Genomic DNA, 12,461 nt, shown 5'->3' on the forward strand with positions numbered 1-12,461 from the left:
CTCCATATCTGGGCAAAGGTTTTCCTTTGTTCCGCCCCTTGAGCAGAAGGTAGGCAAGAACGTGAACGATTCTGTCGAACGACTGGCACTTGCAGGGTCAAGTTGCATTTCATTGAACTCTGCGCTCCGTCGAACCCCTTGAAAGTCATCCGAAGTTTGCTCAAAGGATGCTGCTACGGTGCTTGCCCCTGCGAAGGGCGAGAGCAACATTCCCTTGAATTTTTTTATTGATTTCTCGCCCTCCCCCCCTGCTGAAACTCGATCTGAAATGCGTTCTGAAGCTGTCTAGTGGTTTGTAAATTTAATTTTCATTTACCATAATGAAACGCACTCCCCCCGCCAGTCCCTGGGGTCTGAGTCGCTCCGAGTGATGGCTGCCTGGGAAGTCCTGTAGTTGATTCTTCCGGCCGCATGGATAATCGTTGAAAGGAAGGCCTGCGAGTACGAGAAATTACCATGCCTGATTGGCAAAATACAAATGGCAGCAGCAGTCGCTGAGAACTCCCATTAACCACGAAATATGTCCAGCCTGTGGCTATGCAAAGTGCGATAGGAAATATCCCATTTGCCGGTGCTGCCGCAGCATGTCCTTTTTGTATAGAATAATCTGCATCTGCTGCTAATGATTTAAACTAAATTATACCAAAGGGAGCAACAACAACACTGCCGCAATGTCCTCGCGCCATTGTTCAATGAAATTTTAGCTGGCAAAATAATCCGTTTACACTCACACACACACACACACACACACACACACTCACTTACACACAAAAGGTGACTATTAAATTTCCCGGAAAATCGGATTTTCAAGGGATTGACATTGGGGTTGGGGATTGAGCCATTCAATCCGTTGTCGCCTTCCCAACAATTTGCGTTCATTGTGCGGCTGGGCAAATCCATTAATGTGGCCTGGCCCACTGGTGTGGGGCAGATGGAAGGATGCGCCACGCGGAGCAGCGTGGAGGCGACTCTAGAATTACACAACCAGGACACGTACTGACAGCAGCGAAAGTGAAAGCCACGTCCAGGGGGGACGACGACGAAGCAGTGCCGGAAAGCTTTGCACTTAATTAGTGCAAATAACTAATGACAAACTTTGCACTTGCCGGGAAGCTGCTGAGGGGCGGCAGGGGCTGGGGAGTGGTCTCGGGTCTGCTTTGATGCTGCCAGTCAGCCGGAAACTGAACCAAACACTCTGTGTGGCAGGAGGAGGGGTGCCGTGCCGTGGCGTGGCGTCTTTTGGGTTCATTCGATGATGTATTCCCTCATTGTTGCTGCCCGGCCGGGCGACACTCTCCCTGAATGTCAATTAAGTGAATGTTAAAAAGGGTTTTTCGCCCATTTATTCGCTGCCCAAAATTAGCCTCAAAATTAGCAACAAAACGAGCCACAATCGATCCATCTTTTGGTGCTCCCAAGCAGTTCCGCATTTGATGGAATTTATTTGTTGTTGTATTTGTTTATTGTTTATTTAATTACTTAAATAATTAGCAAATATTTTGTAATCATTTCTCCCAGCATTTCCTTCTGCTGTTCTTTTTTTGGGTTATTTTCCTTGCATTTTGCAGCCACAACAATAATGATGAAACTTAAGCTAAACGGGGAGTCTCAGGGGATGATGATAGAGCGGGGAGAGGGATTGGGCATGGTGGACAGACCCCGAAGATGAGCAAGAGATGGAAATGGAGCTTCGAAATTGGACTCAGAATGGGCGGGAGGGGGCTGAGGGTCATAGTTCTAGGGGGAAGTTCTTAAGTTCTAATTACTGAAAAGTTCTAGCTAATGTGTCCTGGAATCGATCTACGTGTAAGATTGTCCTGTGTTATCCTGTCCTGTCTGGCGCCCTAGTATCTGTAGCCACTGCCATCGTTGTCGCCATTCTGGCCACCGGGACCAAAGCCGTTGCGGCCCTGACCCTGACCCTGGCCCTGGCCCTGACCCTGTCCTTGGCCTGGCTTGCCGCTGGAGTAGCCATTCTGGCCGAGATCCTGGCCACCTGGGCGTCCGCCAGAGTAGCCACCCTGTCCCAAGTCCTGACCTCCTGGACGTCCGCCGGAGTAGCCATTCTGGCCGAGATCCTGGCCACCTGGACGGCCACCAGAGTAGCCACCCTGTCCTAAATCTTGACCTCCTGGACGTCCACCGGAGTAACCAGCGCGACCGAGATCCTGACCACCGCCCTGGCGTCCAGCGTTGCCGCCAGCACGACCGCCGGAGAAGCCCTGACCCTGGTCACTGCCATCCGGACCAGTGATGCGTCCAGCGATGGTCACGCGGCCGCCATCGCCGTTGCCGCCGTTGCCGCCAGGCCGTCCGCTTGAGTAACCATTCTGACCCAAGTCCTGACCACCAGGGCGTCCGCCGGAGTAACCACTCTGACCGAGATCTTGTCCGCCTGGGCGTCCGCCGGAGTAGCCATTCTGTCCGAGATCCTGACCGCCTGGACGACCACCGGAGTAACCATTTTGGCCTAAATCCTGGCCACCAGGGCGTCCACCGGAGTAGCCGCTCTGGCCCAAATCCTGACCTCCAGGGCGTCCGCCAGAGTAGCCACCCTGGCCGAGATCCTGTCCGCCTGGGCGTCCAGCGCTGTTGCCATTGCCGCCAGGACGGCCGCTCGAGTAGCCATCGGCGCCCAGATTCTGGCCACCAGGACCGCTGGCGCCGCTGCCATCGTTGGCCTCGCCCTCGTAGCGGATCTGTGGCCGGTAGCCCTGCTGGTCCGCCTCATACTCGACGATCTGTGGGGGAGGAGAGGGAGAGTCGGAGAAGAGAGAAGAGAGAGGAGAGAGGAGAGAGGAGAGAGGAGAGAGATTAGCAGTGACAGAGCAGTGGCGGGAGCAGGGGCAGGGGCAGGGAGGGATCATCACAATCATCATCGCCTGTATGCCCGCCTCGGCGCTTACTTGCTTCCTTCCGTCGGGCAAGAGGACATTGTACTGGCCGGTGGTGAAGTCACCGTCGCGCATCTCTGAATGCCCGAACGAGAGCCCACTGGGGGCATCCTCGACCTGGTAATTGAACTCGTACTTGGCCGGCTCCTGCGTCCCAGAGCAGAGCAGAGCGAGGAGCAGGGCAGGGTGAGTGGCGGTACGGAGGAGCGGGGGGCGTGTGGAGAGAGAGAGAAATAGACAGATAGAAACAAGAGATCAAAGAGCAGGGGTAGGGGGGAAGGAGCAAGCAAGCAGTGCAAAGAGACAGAGACAGAGGGAGACAGACAGGCGAGAGAGAGAGAACCAGCTAGAGATCGGGTATTGGGGCGTGGTCGTGGGGCGTGCATCAAGGCGATGTGTGCAGCAGGGGGAGGCGGAGAGGTGTCGAGGTGTCGCGTGCCAGGCGTGTCGTGAGTGCCGCTCCGGACCCAACCCGAATCGAAGCTACGGTCTACGGTCTACTCACATCATTGTCGTAGTCAGCGCCGCCGCCGCCACTGCCGCCAGGTCCGCCGGAACCGCCAGCACCTGCACCGGACGCGGGAGGCCCATAGGAGTCGGAGGGACGACCGCCCGAGCCGGAACCGGAGCCAGAGCCAGCACCAGGTGCACCATAGCTGCTGGAAGGACGTCCAGCGTTGCCATTACCGGAAGCTCCTGGGGCGCCATAAGAGTCGGAAGGACGTCCGCCGAAACCGCCTTGGCCCTGGCCCTGTCCTTGGCCCTGTCCGGGAGCGCCGTAGCTGCTAGAGGGACGTCCGCCGCTGCCGCTGCCACCGCCGCCATTGCCATTACCAGGAGCACCATAAGAGTCCGATGGGCGACCGCCTAAACCGCCTTGTCCTTGTCCCTGTCCTTGGCCCTGTCCTTGGCCCTGTCCTGGAGCGCCGTAAGAGTCTGAGGGACGACCGCCGGATCCTGCACCTGGAGCACCATAGCTGCTGGAAGGACGACCGCCTTGTCCTTGGCCCGGAGCACCGTAACTGCTTGAAGGACGTCCAGCGTTGCCATTGCCATTACCGGAAGCTCCTGGAGCGCCATACGAGTCGGAGGGACGTCCGCCGAAGCCACCCTGTCCCTGGCCCTGGCCCTGACCCTGGCCTTGTCCTGGAGCGCCATAGCTGCTGGAGGGACGTCCGCCGCCGCCGCCGTTGCCACCAGCACCTGGAGCACCAGGGGCACCATAGCTGTCGGAGGGTTTGCCGCCAAAGCCGCCTTGTCCCGGTCTTTGTCCCTGTCCCTGTCCTTGTCCTAGGCCGGGAGGACCATAAGAATCCGAGGGACGACCGCCTGTGCCACCGCCCTGTGCTCCTGGGCCGCTCTGGCCGGGCGCTCCATAGCTATCGGACGGCGGGAGGTAGGAGTTGACCGGAGGCTCGGGGCGCGCCAGAACCGCCGTGCAGAGCAGCGTGAGGCCGAGTAGCTTGAACATATTCCACGATGCTATAAGGGGGGACTCTAACTCTCTTCTGATCTGTGATCTCTGATCTGCGGATCTACTCCCGTTCGGTTGGTTGCTTTGTTGTTGCGCCTCGAAGCAGCGCCAAATTCTGACTGATCTCCGACTGCAGCTGGGGCGCGTATTTATATGAAACGATCGGAAAAACTGAAAGTCGATGATGCACAGACACAGCCAGAGAGAGAGAGAGAGAGAGAGAGGGAGGGAGCTCTCGGTTATGAGTTGAGACTCATCTGTGTGCTGTGTGCTGCGGTGGCAGTCGCCAACATGTGGCAACCACAGCCACGAACAGCTGCTGCCACATACGATCATCTTCAAAACTCAACTGCATTCGGAGCTTGTCGTTGTCGCTGCTGGCTGTGGCATGTGTTGCCAGTTCTATGGCCCAGCGCCAGCCGCCTGCCAGCAAGCAAAAATCTCAATCAGGCATGGCCCTGCTCTGGCTCTGTCTCTGGCTCTAGCCCCGCGATGCCGCTTCCAACTGGGTTGCCAAGCTGATTTGCCTTCTTTCGGCGCACATCTTCGCAGCGAGGTGATTGTGTTTGCGGCTCCCTTTCTGTCTGCCGCTGCCGCTGCCGCTGCCTCTGCCACCCCGTTGCAAGTCCAAGTCTGGAGTTACGTTGGCGCAAAGTAGTCTACTCGCTCGGTCGCTGGGTGAATGTGTCGGCGGCGGCGTTTGCTGCATCTTCAGAGTGCTGCCTGCCGCTGCCTGCCGCTGCCTTGCTGTTGTGACAAGCTTCTTCGCATTTGTTGCATTTGTTTGACTTGTCAAAGGTACGACTATGAGTACAGAGTACGATCACTACGAGCTCCAGCGAACAGTCACAGACTGCGAGTATGTGCAGCTACAATTGAAGAATATCGTGCCAAAGGCGACCCCAATTGGGAGTAGATCTCTGCTCTGCTCTGGCAGCTCTATGCTCTGTGCGTTTCGATGGCTACAGCAGATGAAAAGATCTTTTTAGTTGAATGGAAGATCAGTCGAAGATCGGGCAAAGATCAGTAGAAGGGAATAACGCAAGATCTCGGAATGGCACTCTAATTGATTCCATTCATTGATACAGATCATTCATGCAGAGATCGAGAGTAGATCCTCGGACCTCCTTCTACCCGAACTGCACTCCATTGATTCATTCATTGATTCCGAACCCAATCCAGCGCCCACACAAAGAGAATTCCCCGCACAAAACTGATGGGAAATTAATTGCATTGAGTTTTCCCAGTCAGCCGCCTGCCGCCTGCCGCCCACCGCTTGGGAAGTAGCGCCAGCGCCGCCATTCACACGCAGCCTTCACAGCCGACAGACGACAAATGGGAACGTGCAGAATTAATTGCCTCCAAGCAGTGGGTACGTGCCTGGCCATGGGAGGCAGCTGCTCATTCCCCTATCCATCCGGCAGACGTGCGGGTCAGAAGCGAGCGATTTGACGAAAAAGATGAAGATCAAAGATGGATACGAAGACGGATGCGGAGTCGCAGTCGGAGCACGTCAGCAGCTTAACCTACCCAAGGGGTTAAGCCATCAACCACATAAATCACTCGCCAGCAGCGCTTCTAGATTCACTTTTTAATCTGCAGTTTTGTACACGAATTCACTCAAGGGCCAACTTCTGGCTGGGCTCTAAGTGGAGTCGCTTGTAACGCCCATGGACCTCCAGGAAGAGCAGCGTGTGCAGCACATAGATGAGCAGGCAGACCACACAGCAATCGAACAGAACGAACAGGAGCAGCAGTCCCAGATAGAAGCAGAGAAGAAGCGTCAGAATGGACAGCAAAAGTTGCAGCAGGCACAGCCAGCGATGCTCGAAGAAGGCTGCAAGGGGGAGCGGGATATTCCTATAGATACGGGGGTTTGTGTTTATTAATTTAGACTCACAACTGACAAAGAGCAGCACATAGAAGACACTGCCAATGGCGCCATTCGGGGGATTCAGATACGAGCTGGAGGTGGAGCCAAAGAGCAGCTGCGTCAGGCCAAAGCCACGGCCATAGCTGCAAAGGGGAGAAGATTGTGGTTCAGCTGCAAGGAAAGCTTCAGCCTCCACTCTACTCACTCTGACTTGAACACCGCCGTGCAGCTAACCTTCTCCGCCAGATCACACATGGCCACGTAGTCCGCATTGTGGTCCAGCTGCCACTTGACGTACAGCGAGTACAGGGAGATGGCCAGGCCACAGATGCAGATCCATCTGAGGCGTGCGTTGGTTGTGGTCTCCTCCAGCTGACTCATTCCGTGGCCACAAGGATACTGAATGGACAAACAGGTAGTCGGCCAGGGCTGCCAAGCAAAGTTCTCTGTGTGCCTTTGGGGGGCAACCCTGTGGCCTGGCGGCTGCGCAGTAGAAATTGTGCGTAGTTTGGGATACACTTTGGAAGGGGTTTAGGGATTTGGTTGAGCAGTTTGTGGGGCAGCCGAAGAGAGGATATATTTGTGAGGGTATTTGGGTATATGACTGGGCAAACTTTAATCTATTCTTCGGGCAGATATAATATGAAAGAAATATGCCAATTTATCCAGCAAGTGTATTTGTAGCTTCCACTCTCCTTGCACAAGTTTTCCTTACTTGTTTTTGTGTTTTGGGTTCGTAAATAAGTTTCCATTCGCCCCTTAATGTGTGTTGACAGGGAGCAACAGGTACGACCAGGCACTCGTGCTCATTGCGGGGGAGTTGTACTGCGTAGCGGACTATAAATTGAGGCTAGATAAACAACAGAAGGGATTGGGGAATGGGCTGGCTTGATAGGGAAGCCCCTGGACCATGGCGCATCCAATGCTGCGCGAAAACAGGCCCCAACTCCGCTGCCATCTCCGTCGGAACATTTATTAACGCTCCATTGCATGCATATGAAATTAGCGACTTTGGCGACATCGGAGAAGTGCCAGACATGCCAGAGACAGGCCCAGAGATAGACCCAGAGACTGCAGACTACATTCATGCTCATGTGACGTGCTCCCCCTTCCCCCCGGGTCGCTCTCTTTCGGGGGCATGACACAATGCCGTGTGTGCTGCTCTCCCACTGCTGCTGGCCATGTTGCTCGCTCATGTCCCTTTTTAATTTATGGCCTCACGAATTTGAATTTATTTATGTATTGAAAAGAGGGAAGCAGCGGGCAGGCGGGCAGTCAAATGAAGTGATGCATTAAATCCATGCGAGAGCGCAGAGCCATGAGGCAACCAAAATGGAAACAATTTACAAAATTGCAGCGCTCAGTAGCTGTCGCAGACGATCTCCAAAACGAACTCCAAATGATGCCAAGCGAGATCCCGCCCGCTGGCAAAGTGAAGTGACGAATTTTACGCAACCTTGGGGGAGGCAGCAGCAGCAGAGAGTCAGCAGAGCGACAGTCACCAGCAGCAGTCTCTCCACATGCAGTCTCCATGGAGCGTAGAACCCTTCTAAGCAGCTGTCAGATCGATTGAGGCTCCAGTGTGAGTCTCCACCTGGTTGCTCCTAATTCGCACATCAATTTGGAGCAAACAGCGGGCGGGGGTTTATTGAACTTTACACTTCAAATACGCTGCAAATACGTTTCCAGTGCAACTCCCCAGCTCTGAGCTCACATCTCGTGTGGTTTCGATGCGTTTAGAAGGGCTAATGCCAGGCAGCTGCACCCTGCCGTTGTACCCTTTCACAGAGTGGGTTACCCTGGCTATGTGCAATCCCCCCAAGTGATTATAGAACGATAAGTAGATGCAGCTGCGAGGGTATCCCAGCAGCGACCTTCAAGAACTAGCCCTCTTTCGGCTGCTGCTGCTGCTGGCAGATCCGTGATCACAATCAAGTGAAGTGCAGCAACAAAAGCGCCTCAAGTGCAGCTGAATGCTGCAACAGAATGCAGCAGAATGATGCAGCGCCGACGATTATGATTATGTTTGAAGGTAAAACGCTTTGGAGCTTTGTCAGAGCTGCTGCACGTGTGTCAACGGCATCGAAAAAAGAAAAACTGGAAACCAAAACACACACCAAAGGAAGTCAGTCAGCAGTTGCGTGCCGCGTGCAACGTGCAACGTGCAACAGCGATGTGGCACAACAGTTGTATGCTTGATAAATTCGCAATTCATTAAAATCAATGCAACGCGAATTGTCAACGAAAAATGCTAATGGCAAATGATTACCGCAGAGAGACGGCAGATCCCAGTGGAGAGTTTTAGTAACAAAATATAACCAGAAAATAACTCAAAGACACCCATTTAGAAGCACTTGCGATGCACAATGCTGCAGCCCACCTCCTCGTACTCCGCGCTGTTGATCCACATGTCCTGGAAGCTGCTGAGTGAGGCCAGCACGGAGCCGCCCAACCACACGGCAAAGCGACGCTCGGGACAGGCCTTGATCTTGATTCGGGTGCTGGGCACTGCCAGCAGGGAGAGTTCCCGCTGCAGGCGCTCCCCAAGGTTGGGGAACATTGTGGTGCCGCCGGAGAGCACAATATTCTCGTAGAGATCGCGGCGCAGATCAATGTCGCACTTGTGTATGGACTTGTGGGTGGCCACGTGCACGCCCTGCATCTGCAGGCCCAGCAGACCGGGCTGGAACAGAGCCTCCGGGCAGCGGAAGCGCTCACTGCCCAGCCGGATCTGTTGGCCATCGGGCAGCTCAAAGATCTCCGCTTCACGCTCGCAGCCATCGGCAGTCGAGTCCAGCTGCAGTCTGGGGGATTGCTTCATCAACTCCTGCTGGTAGTCGAGGGAAACGTAGCAGAGTTTCTCCTTTATGTCACGCACAATGTCCCGCTCGGCGCTGGTTGTCATCTGCAGGCCACGCTCCGTGAGCAACGTGCACAGATAATCGCTGAGGTCGCGGCCAGCTAGGTCCAGCCGCTGGCAGCCATGCGACATGGAGTAGCCCTCGTAGATGGGCACCGTGTGGGTGACGCCGTCGCCCGAGTCCAGCACCAGCCCCGTGGTGCGTCCAGTGGAGTAGAGCGAGAGCACCGCCTGTATGGCCACGTACAGGGCAGGCACATTGAAGCACTCGAACATGATCTGCGCCATCTTCTCGCGATTCGCACGCGGATTGAGCGGCGCCTCGGTGAGCAGCACGGGAGCAGCTCGGGGGTCGACATCCAGCAGGTCGTACGTGTGCTTCCAGATCTTCTGCATGTCCTCCCAATTGGTCACCACCCCGTGCTCAATGGGATACCTGAGGGTGAGCATGCCCCGCTTGCTGATCGCACCCTCCCCGATGGCGTCCACGATGCGGCAGTCCAGGAGAACGTTCTGATGGCGCGGACGCCCCACGACCGCGGGGAACACGACCCGCGGCTTCGTGTCGCTGCAGAAACCCGCCTTGCACACGCCCGAACCATTGTCAATGATGACCGACTGGTGGTTTACCTCTGCAGACATCGTTGTGGGTTCTGCAAGAGCTGCGAAGGGGATTAGAGGAGGCTTCCAGGGTTTTCTCGGGGGAAAAACTTACGAAAGTTTAAACCTTTGTGGAGAATTTGCTGTGCCTTTTTGTCGGTCAGATCGATGTTGATTCGAGAGGGAATACGAAATTCAGACATTTCGTGTGGGTTTTCTCTGGTGTTTTATTTAAAACGAAGTGGAAATCATTGAACGGAAAACTCACAGCACACGCACAAAGCAATTTTCAAATGTGCCGCCATACGAGTCAACAGTGTTGCAAAACGGGGGAGTGTGTGGTTTATGCGGCAGCTCAAGTTCCACATTACTCATGAATGATTACCAATTTATATTTGCCGAAATCTCAGACTACAGACTGGGGTGTGGGGATCTATGATCCGTTGCTTAGATAGTAAACACAGAAAGTGAACCACCAGCCTAGGCGGTCAGCTTCTTGGCCTCCTGGAAGCGGCACGAGATGTCATCCCAGTTGGCAATGTCCCAGATGGCCTCCACATACGAGGGGCGCACATTCTTGTACTGCAAGTAGTAGGCGTGCTCCCACACATCGATGCCGAAGAGGGGCACCAGGCCGGTGCTGGCCTCCAGCGGATCCTGGTTGGGCAGGGCAGCCAGCTGCAGCTTGCCCGTCTTCTTGTTGTAGCCCAGCCAGCCCCAGCCAGAGCCCTGAACACCCACGGTGAGGGCGCTGAGCTCCTTCTTGAACTCATCGAAGCTCTTCCACTGCGACTCGATGGCCTTCTTGAGGTCGTCGCTGGGTGCCGACTTGCTGGGCGAGAGATTCTGCCAGAAGATGCTGTGATTGATGTGCCCGCCGCCATTGAAGCGCAGGGCCGGGGCCAGTTGGATGATCTTCGAGGTGTTGCTCTTGGAGGTGGCCTCTGCCAGTTGCTCCTCGGCAGCGTTCAGGTTGTTGACGTAGGTCTGGTGGTGCTTCTGGTGGTGCAACTCCATGATCTCGCGGCAAATGATGGGCTCCAATGCGGCATAGTCGTAGGGCAGCTTGGGCAGCGAGTGCTTGCCGCGCACTGCAATGCTGTTGGCGGGGGTACAAAAATGTGCATTAGCAGATAATCAAGTTCATGGTCGTCCGTATATAGAGTAATTGTTGTTTTGTTACAATTTATATAACCGAACGGGGAGGCGCTCGGAGCCGGCATCGATTAATTGCACATTTGTGCTGCACTTACCGCGCTGCCTGTGTGAGTTTGCGTGCTGTAAACATGACCTTGGCTGGGTTACTGAAATCAATTTATAGTTATCAAGAGCAGGGATTTATTTATTTAAAAAATACAATAAAAAGAAGGAAAAAACTTACATTGCTTTTGAGATGTTCCAATGTCGATATGTCGGTTATCGATAGCTCTGCTCATAAATGCGTTGTCTGCTCAAGTGGGGCAGCAGAGTGCGATGTGTCATCTCTAGGAGCGCCATCAGCTGTTTTTCTTTGCCCCTTACCACAAACACAACAAACAAAAACAAAAATCTTGGGGCGGAAAATTCACTTTTCGCCCAGTTCGTTTTCCCAAGCTGGAAAATGCCCGAACAAATGGCCACCAACCGCTGGCAGTGTCGTTTGTTGCGTGTTCTCGTAATGGCCACCGCCGCCGACCTCAAATTTAATCAAAAGAGAATTTAAATCAAATTCAAATCGAAAGCCCCCAAAGAACGAAACAAAAATTAGTTGGTGTTTGGTTTTGCCATTAAACCTAAGAATAATCGTACAAAAATTGAGTGCAATAAGTAAACGTTAATTGTGATTGTGATCCAAAAAGGAGCAAAAGTGCTTCCCACATTCCCACCCAGACGACACCCAAAAGGAGAAGCCGCAAAAAGGAGTTTTGTGTTCTCCCTTTTGAATGTGAGTAACGCCAAAAAACAAAATCCAATTTGATTTGGGATAAAACTTTACATTCCTTGCTGTATTCGTGCATTTTGGGTAAAAATCAATATTCCACTTGCTGCCGCTTTGGCCTTCCTCTTTGCTTTCTGAGAACTGCGCACGCATCTCCCGCAGGGGAGGACCTGCCACCGTGCCACCTGCCACTCCCACTGCTCGTCCTCCTGTTGCGGTCCAGCAGCTGTTGGGCCTGGCGCATCCTGGCGTGGGCGTTTCGGGGCAGCTGCTGCTGCTGCTCGCCCCCCGTGGGCTAAAAATAAACCTCTTTGCCATTTGTTTGCAATCTTCCTTGGCCGAGCATATGGTGCAGCAGGCCAGTCATCAGGGCGGAACGGGACACACACATTTATGTTGCCTGCCGACAGGCGCACGTTCCCGCCCCCTGTCCGTCCGCCATTAAGTGACTGACTGGCTTATCGCAGTGCAAATTTGACCGACAACGATTGACGTCAGGAATTGGGATATGAAATTGAGTTAACAACAACAATCTCTGGCGTGGAGTGGAGTGTGTCGCGGGGGAGGGGAGTGCTTAAATATTTGCTTAGTTCCCCAGAGTCGGTCCTCAAGCGGTGGTGGTGCAACCTTTGACCTTTGTGGGGGAGACAGGCACTGAGACTCAGGAGAGCGCAGACAGCAGCCGCCACTCAACCTTCACCTCAATGTGCGACGCAAAAAGTCAGTTGCAAGACGGACTCGGGTTGGGCAGATGCTCCCCGTGGCATGTGTGTGGGCGGAACTTTTGCGCATCGCTTGATTGGTGCGTAAACCCACGCCCCCCTCCGGTTATGATGATTATG

At 54.3% G+C, this 12,461-nt stretch overlaps 4 protein-coding genes across 6 annotated transcripts; all 4 read right to left on the minus strand.

The window, feature by feature from the left end:
* Positions 1-1,695: 1,695 nt before the first annotated feature.
* LOC117892103 (pro-resilin) lies at positions 1,696-4,422 on the minus strand. 3 transcript variants are annotated; one of them, XM_034798111.1, is made up of 4 exons: positions 3,400-4,422; positions 2,907-3,041; positions 2,249-2,741; positions 1,696-2,131 (listed from the first exon to the last, which is right to left on the minus strand). In XM_034798111.1, exons 1-4 carry the CDS (start codon positions 4,363-4,365, stop codon positions 1,845-1,847), a joined length of 1,881 nt encoding a protein of 626 aa, XP_034654002.1. In that variant the 5' UTR covers positions 4,366-4,422; the 3' UTR covers positions 1,696-1,844. The 3 variants fall into 3 exon arrangements, with proteins under 3 accessions (XP_034654002.1, XP_034654001.1, XP_034654004.1); XM_034798110.1 differs by lacking the exon at positions 2,907-3,041 and having other exon boundaries at positions 1,696-2,086; positions 2,351-2,741; XM_034798113.1 differs by lacking the exon at positions 2,907-3,041.
* A 1,520-nt stretch (positions 4,423-5,942) lies between these two features.
* On the minus strand, positions 5,943-6,674 carry LOC117892107 (vitamin K epoxide reductase complex subunit 1). Its single transcript, XM_034798117.1, has 3 exons — positions 6,447-6,674; positions 6,269-6,384; positions 5,943-6,205 (listed from the first exon to the last, which is right to left on the minus strand). Exons 1-3 carry the CDS (start codon positions 6,620-6,622, stop codon positions 5,985-5,987), a joined length of 513 nt encoding a protein of 170 aa, XP_034654008.1. The 5' UTR covers positions 6,623-6,674; the 3' UTR covers positions 5,943-5,984.
* Positions 6,675-8,565: 1,891 nt separating this feature from the next.
* LOC117892105 (actin-like protein 53D) lies at positions 8,566-9,958 on the minus strand. The gene is made up of 2 exons (XM_034798114.1): positions 9,817-9,958; positions 8,566-9,763 (listed from the first exon to the last, which is right to left on the minus strand). The coding sequence occupies exons 1-2, from the start codon at positions 9,902-9,904 to the stop codon at positions 8,586-8,588; spliced, it is 1,266 nt and encodes a 421-aa protein (XP_034654005.1). The 5' UTR covers positions 9,905-9,958; the 3' UTR covers positions 8,566-8,585.
* Positions 9,959-10,072: 114 nt separating this feature from the next.
* Positions 10,073-11,101, minus strand: LOC117892106 (superoxide dismutase [Mn], mitochondrial). Its single transcript, XM_034798115.1, has 3 exons — positions 11,083-11,101; positions 10,955-11,005; positions 10,073-10,800 (listed from the first exon to the last, which is right to left on the minus strand). The coding sequence occupies exons 2-3, from the start codon at positions 10,987-10,989 to the stop codon at positions 10,182-10,184; spliced, it is 654 nt and encodes a 217-aa protein (XP_034654006.1). The 5' UTR covers positions 10,990-11,005; positions 11,083-11,101; the 3' UTR covers positions 10,073-10,181.
* Between the last annotated feature and the right edge of the window lie 1,360 nt (positions 11,102-12,461).

This window comes from Drosophila subobscura, chromosome E (genome assembly GCF_008121235.1).
Source record: "Drosophila subobscura isolate 14011-0131.10 chromosome E, UCBerk_Dsub_1.0, whole genome shotgun sequence".
Taxonomy (NCBI): Eukaryota; Metazoa; Arthropoda; class Insecta; order Diptera; family Drosophilidae; genus Drosophila; species Drosophila subobscura.

Coding starts and splice junctions, on each gene's coding strand:
- LOC117892103 (XM_034798111.1), bottom strand. CDS start 4,365: ATGTTCAAGCTACTCGGCCTCACGCTGCTCTGCACGGCGGTTCTGGCG. Junction 3,042..3,399: donor GCGCTGACTACGACAATGAT/GTGAGTAGACCG, acceptor TCTGGGACGCAG/GAGCCGGCCAAGTACGAGTT. Junction 2,132..2,248: donor CATCGCTGGACGCATCACTG/GTCCGGATGGCA, acceptor GTGGACGTCCAG/GAGGTCAAGATTTAGGACAG.
- LOC117892107 (XM_034798117.1), bottom strand. CDS start 6,622: ATGAGTCAGCTGGAGGAGACCACAACCAACGCACGCCTCAGATGGATC. Junction 6,385..6,446: donor ACGGCGGTGTTCAAGTCAGA/GTGAGTAGAGTG, acceptor TCCCCTTTGCAG/CTATGGCCGTGGCTTTGGCC. Junction 6,206..6,268: donor TGTGCTGCTCTTTGTCAGTT/GTGAGTCTAAAT, acceptor TCCCCCTTGCAG/CCTTCTTCGAGCATCGCTGG.
- LOC117892105 (XM_034798114.1), bottom strand. CDS start 9,904: ATGTCTGAATTTCGTATTCCCTCTCGAATCAACATCGATCTGACCGAC. Junction 9,764..9,816: donor CCACAAAGGTTTAAACTTTC/GTAAGTTTTTCC, acceptor TCCCCTTCGCAG/CTCTTGCAGAACCCACAACG.
- LOC117892106 (XM_034798115.1), bottom strand. CDS start 10,989: ATGTTTACAGCACGCAAACTCACACAGGCAGCGCG. Junction 10,801..10,954: donor AAACTCACACAGGCAGCGCG/GTAAGTGCAGCA, acceptor CCCCGCCAACAG/CATTGCAGTGCGCGGCAAGC.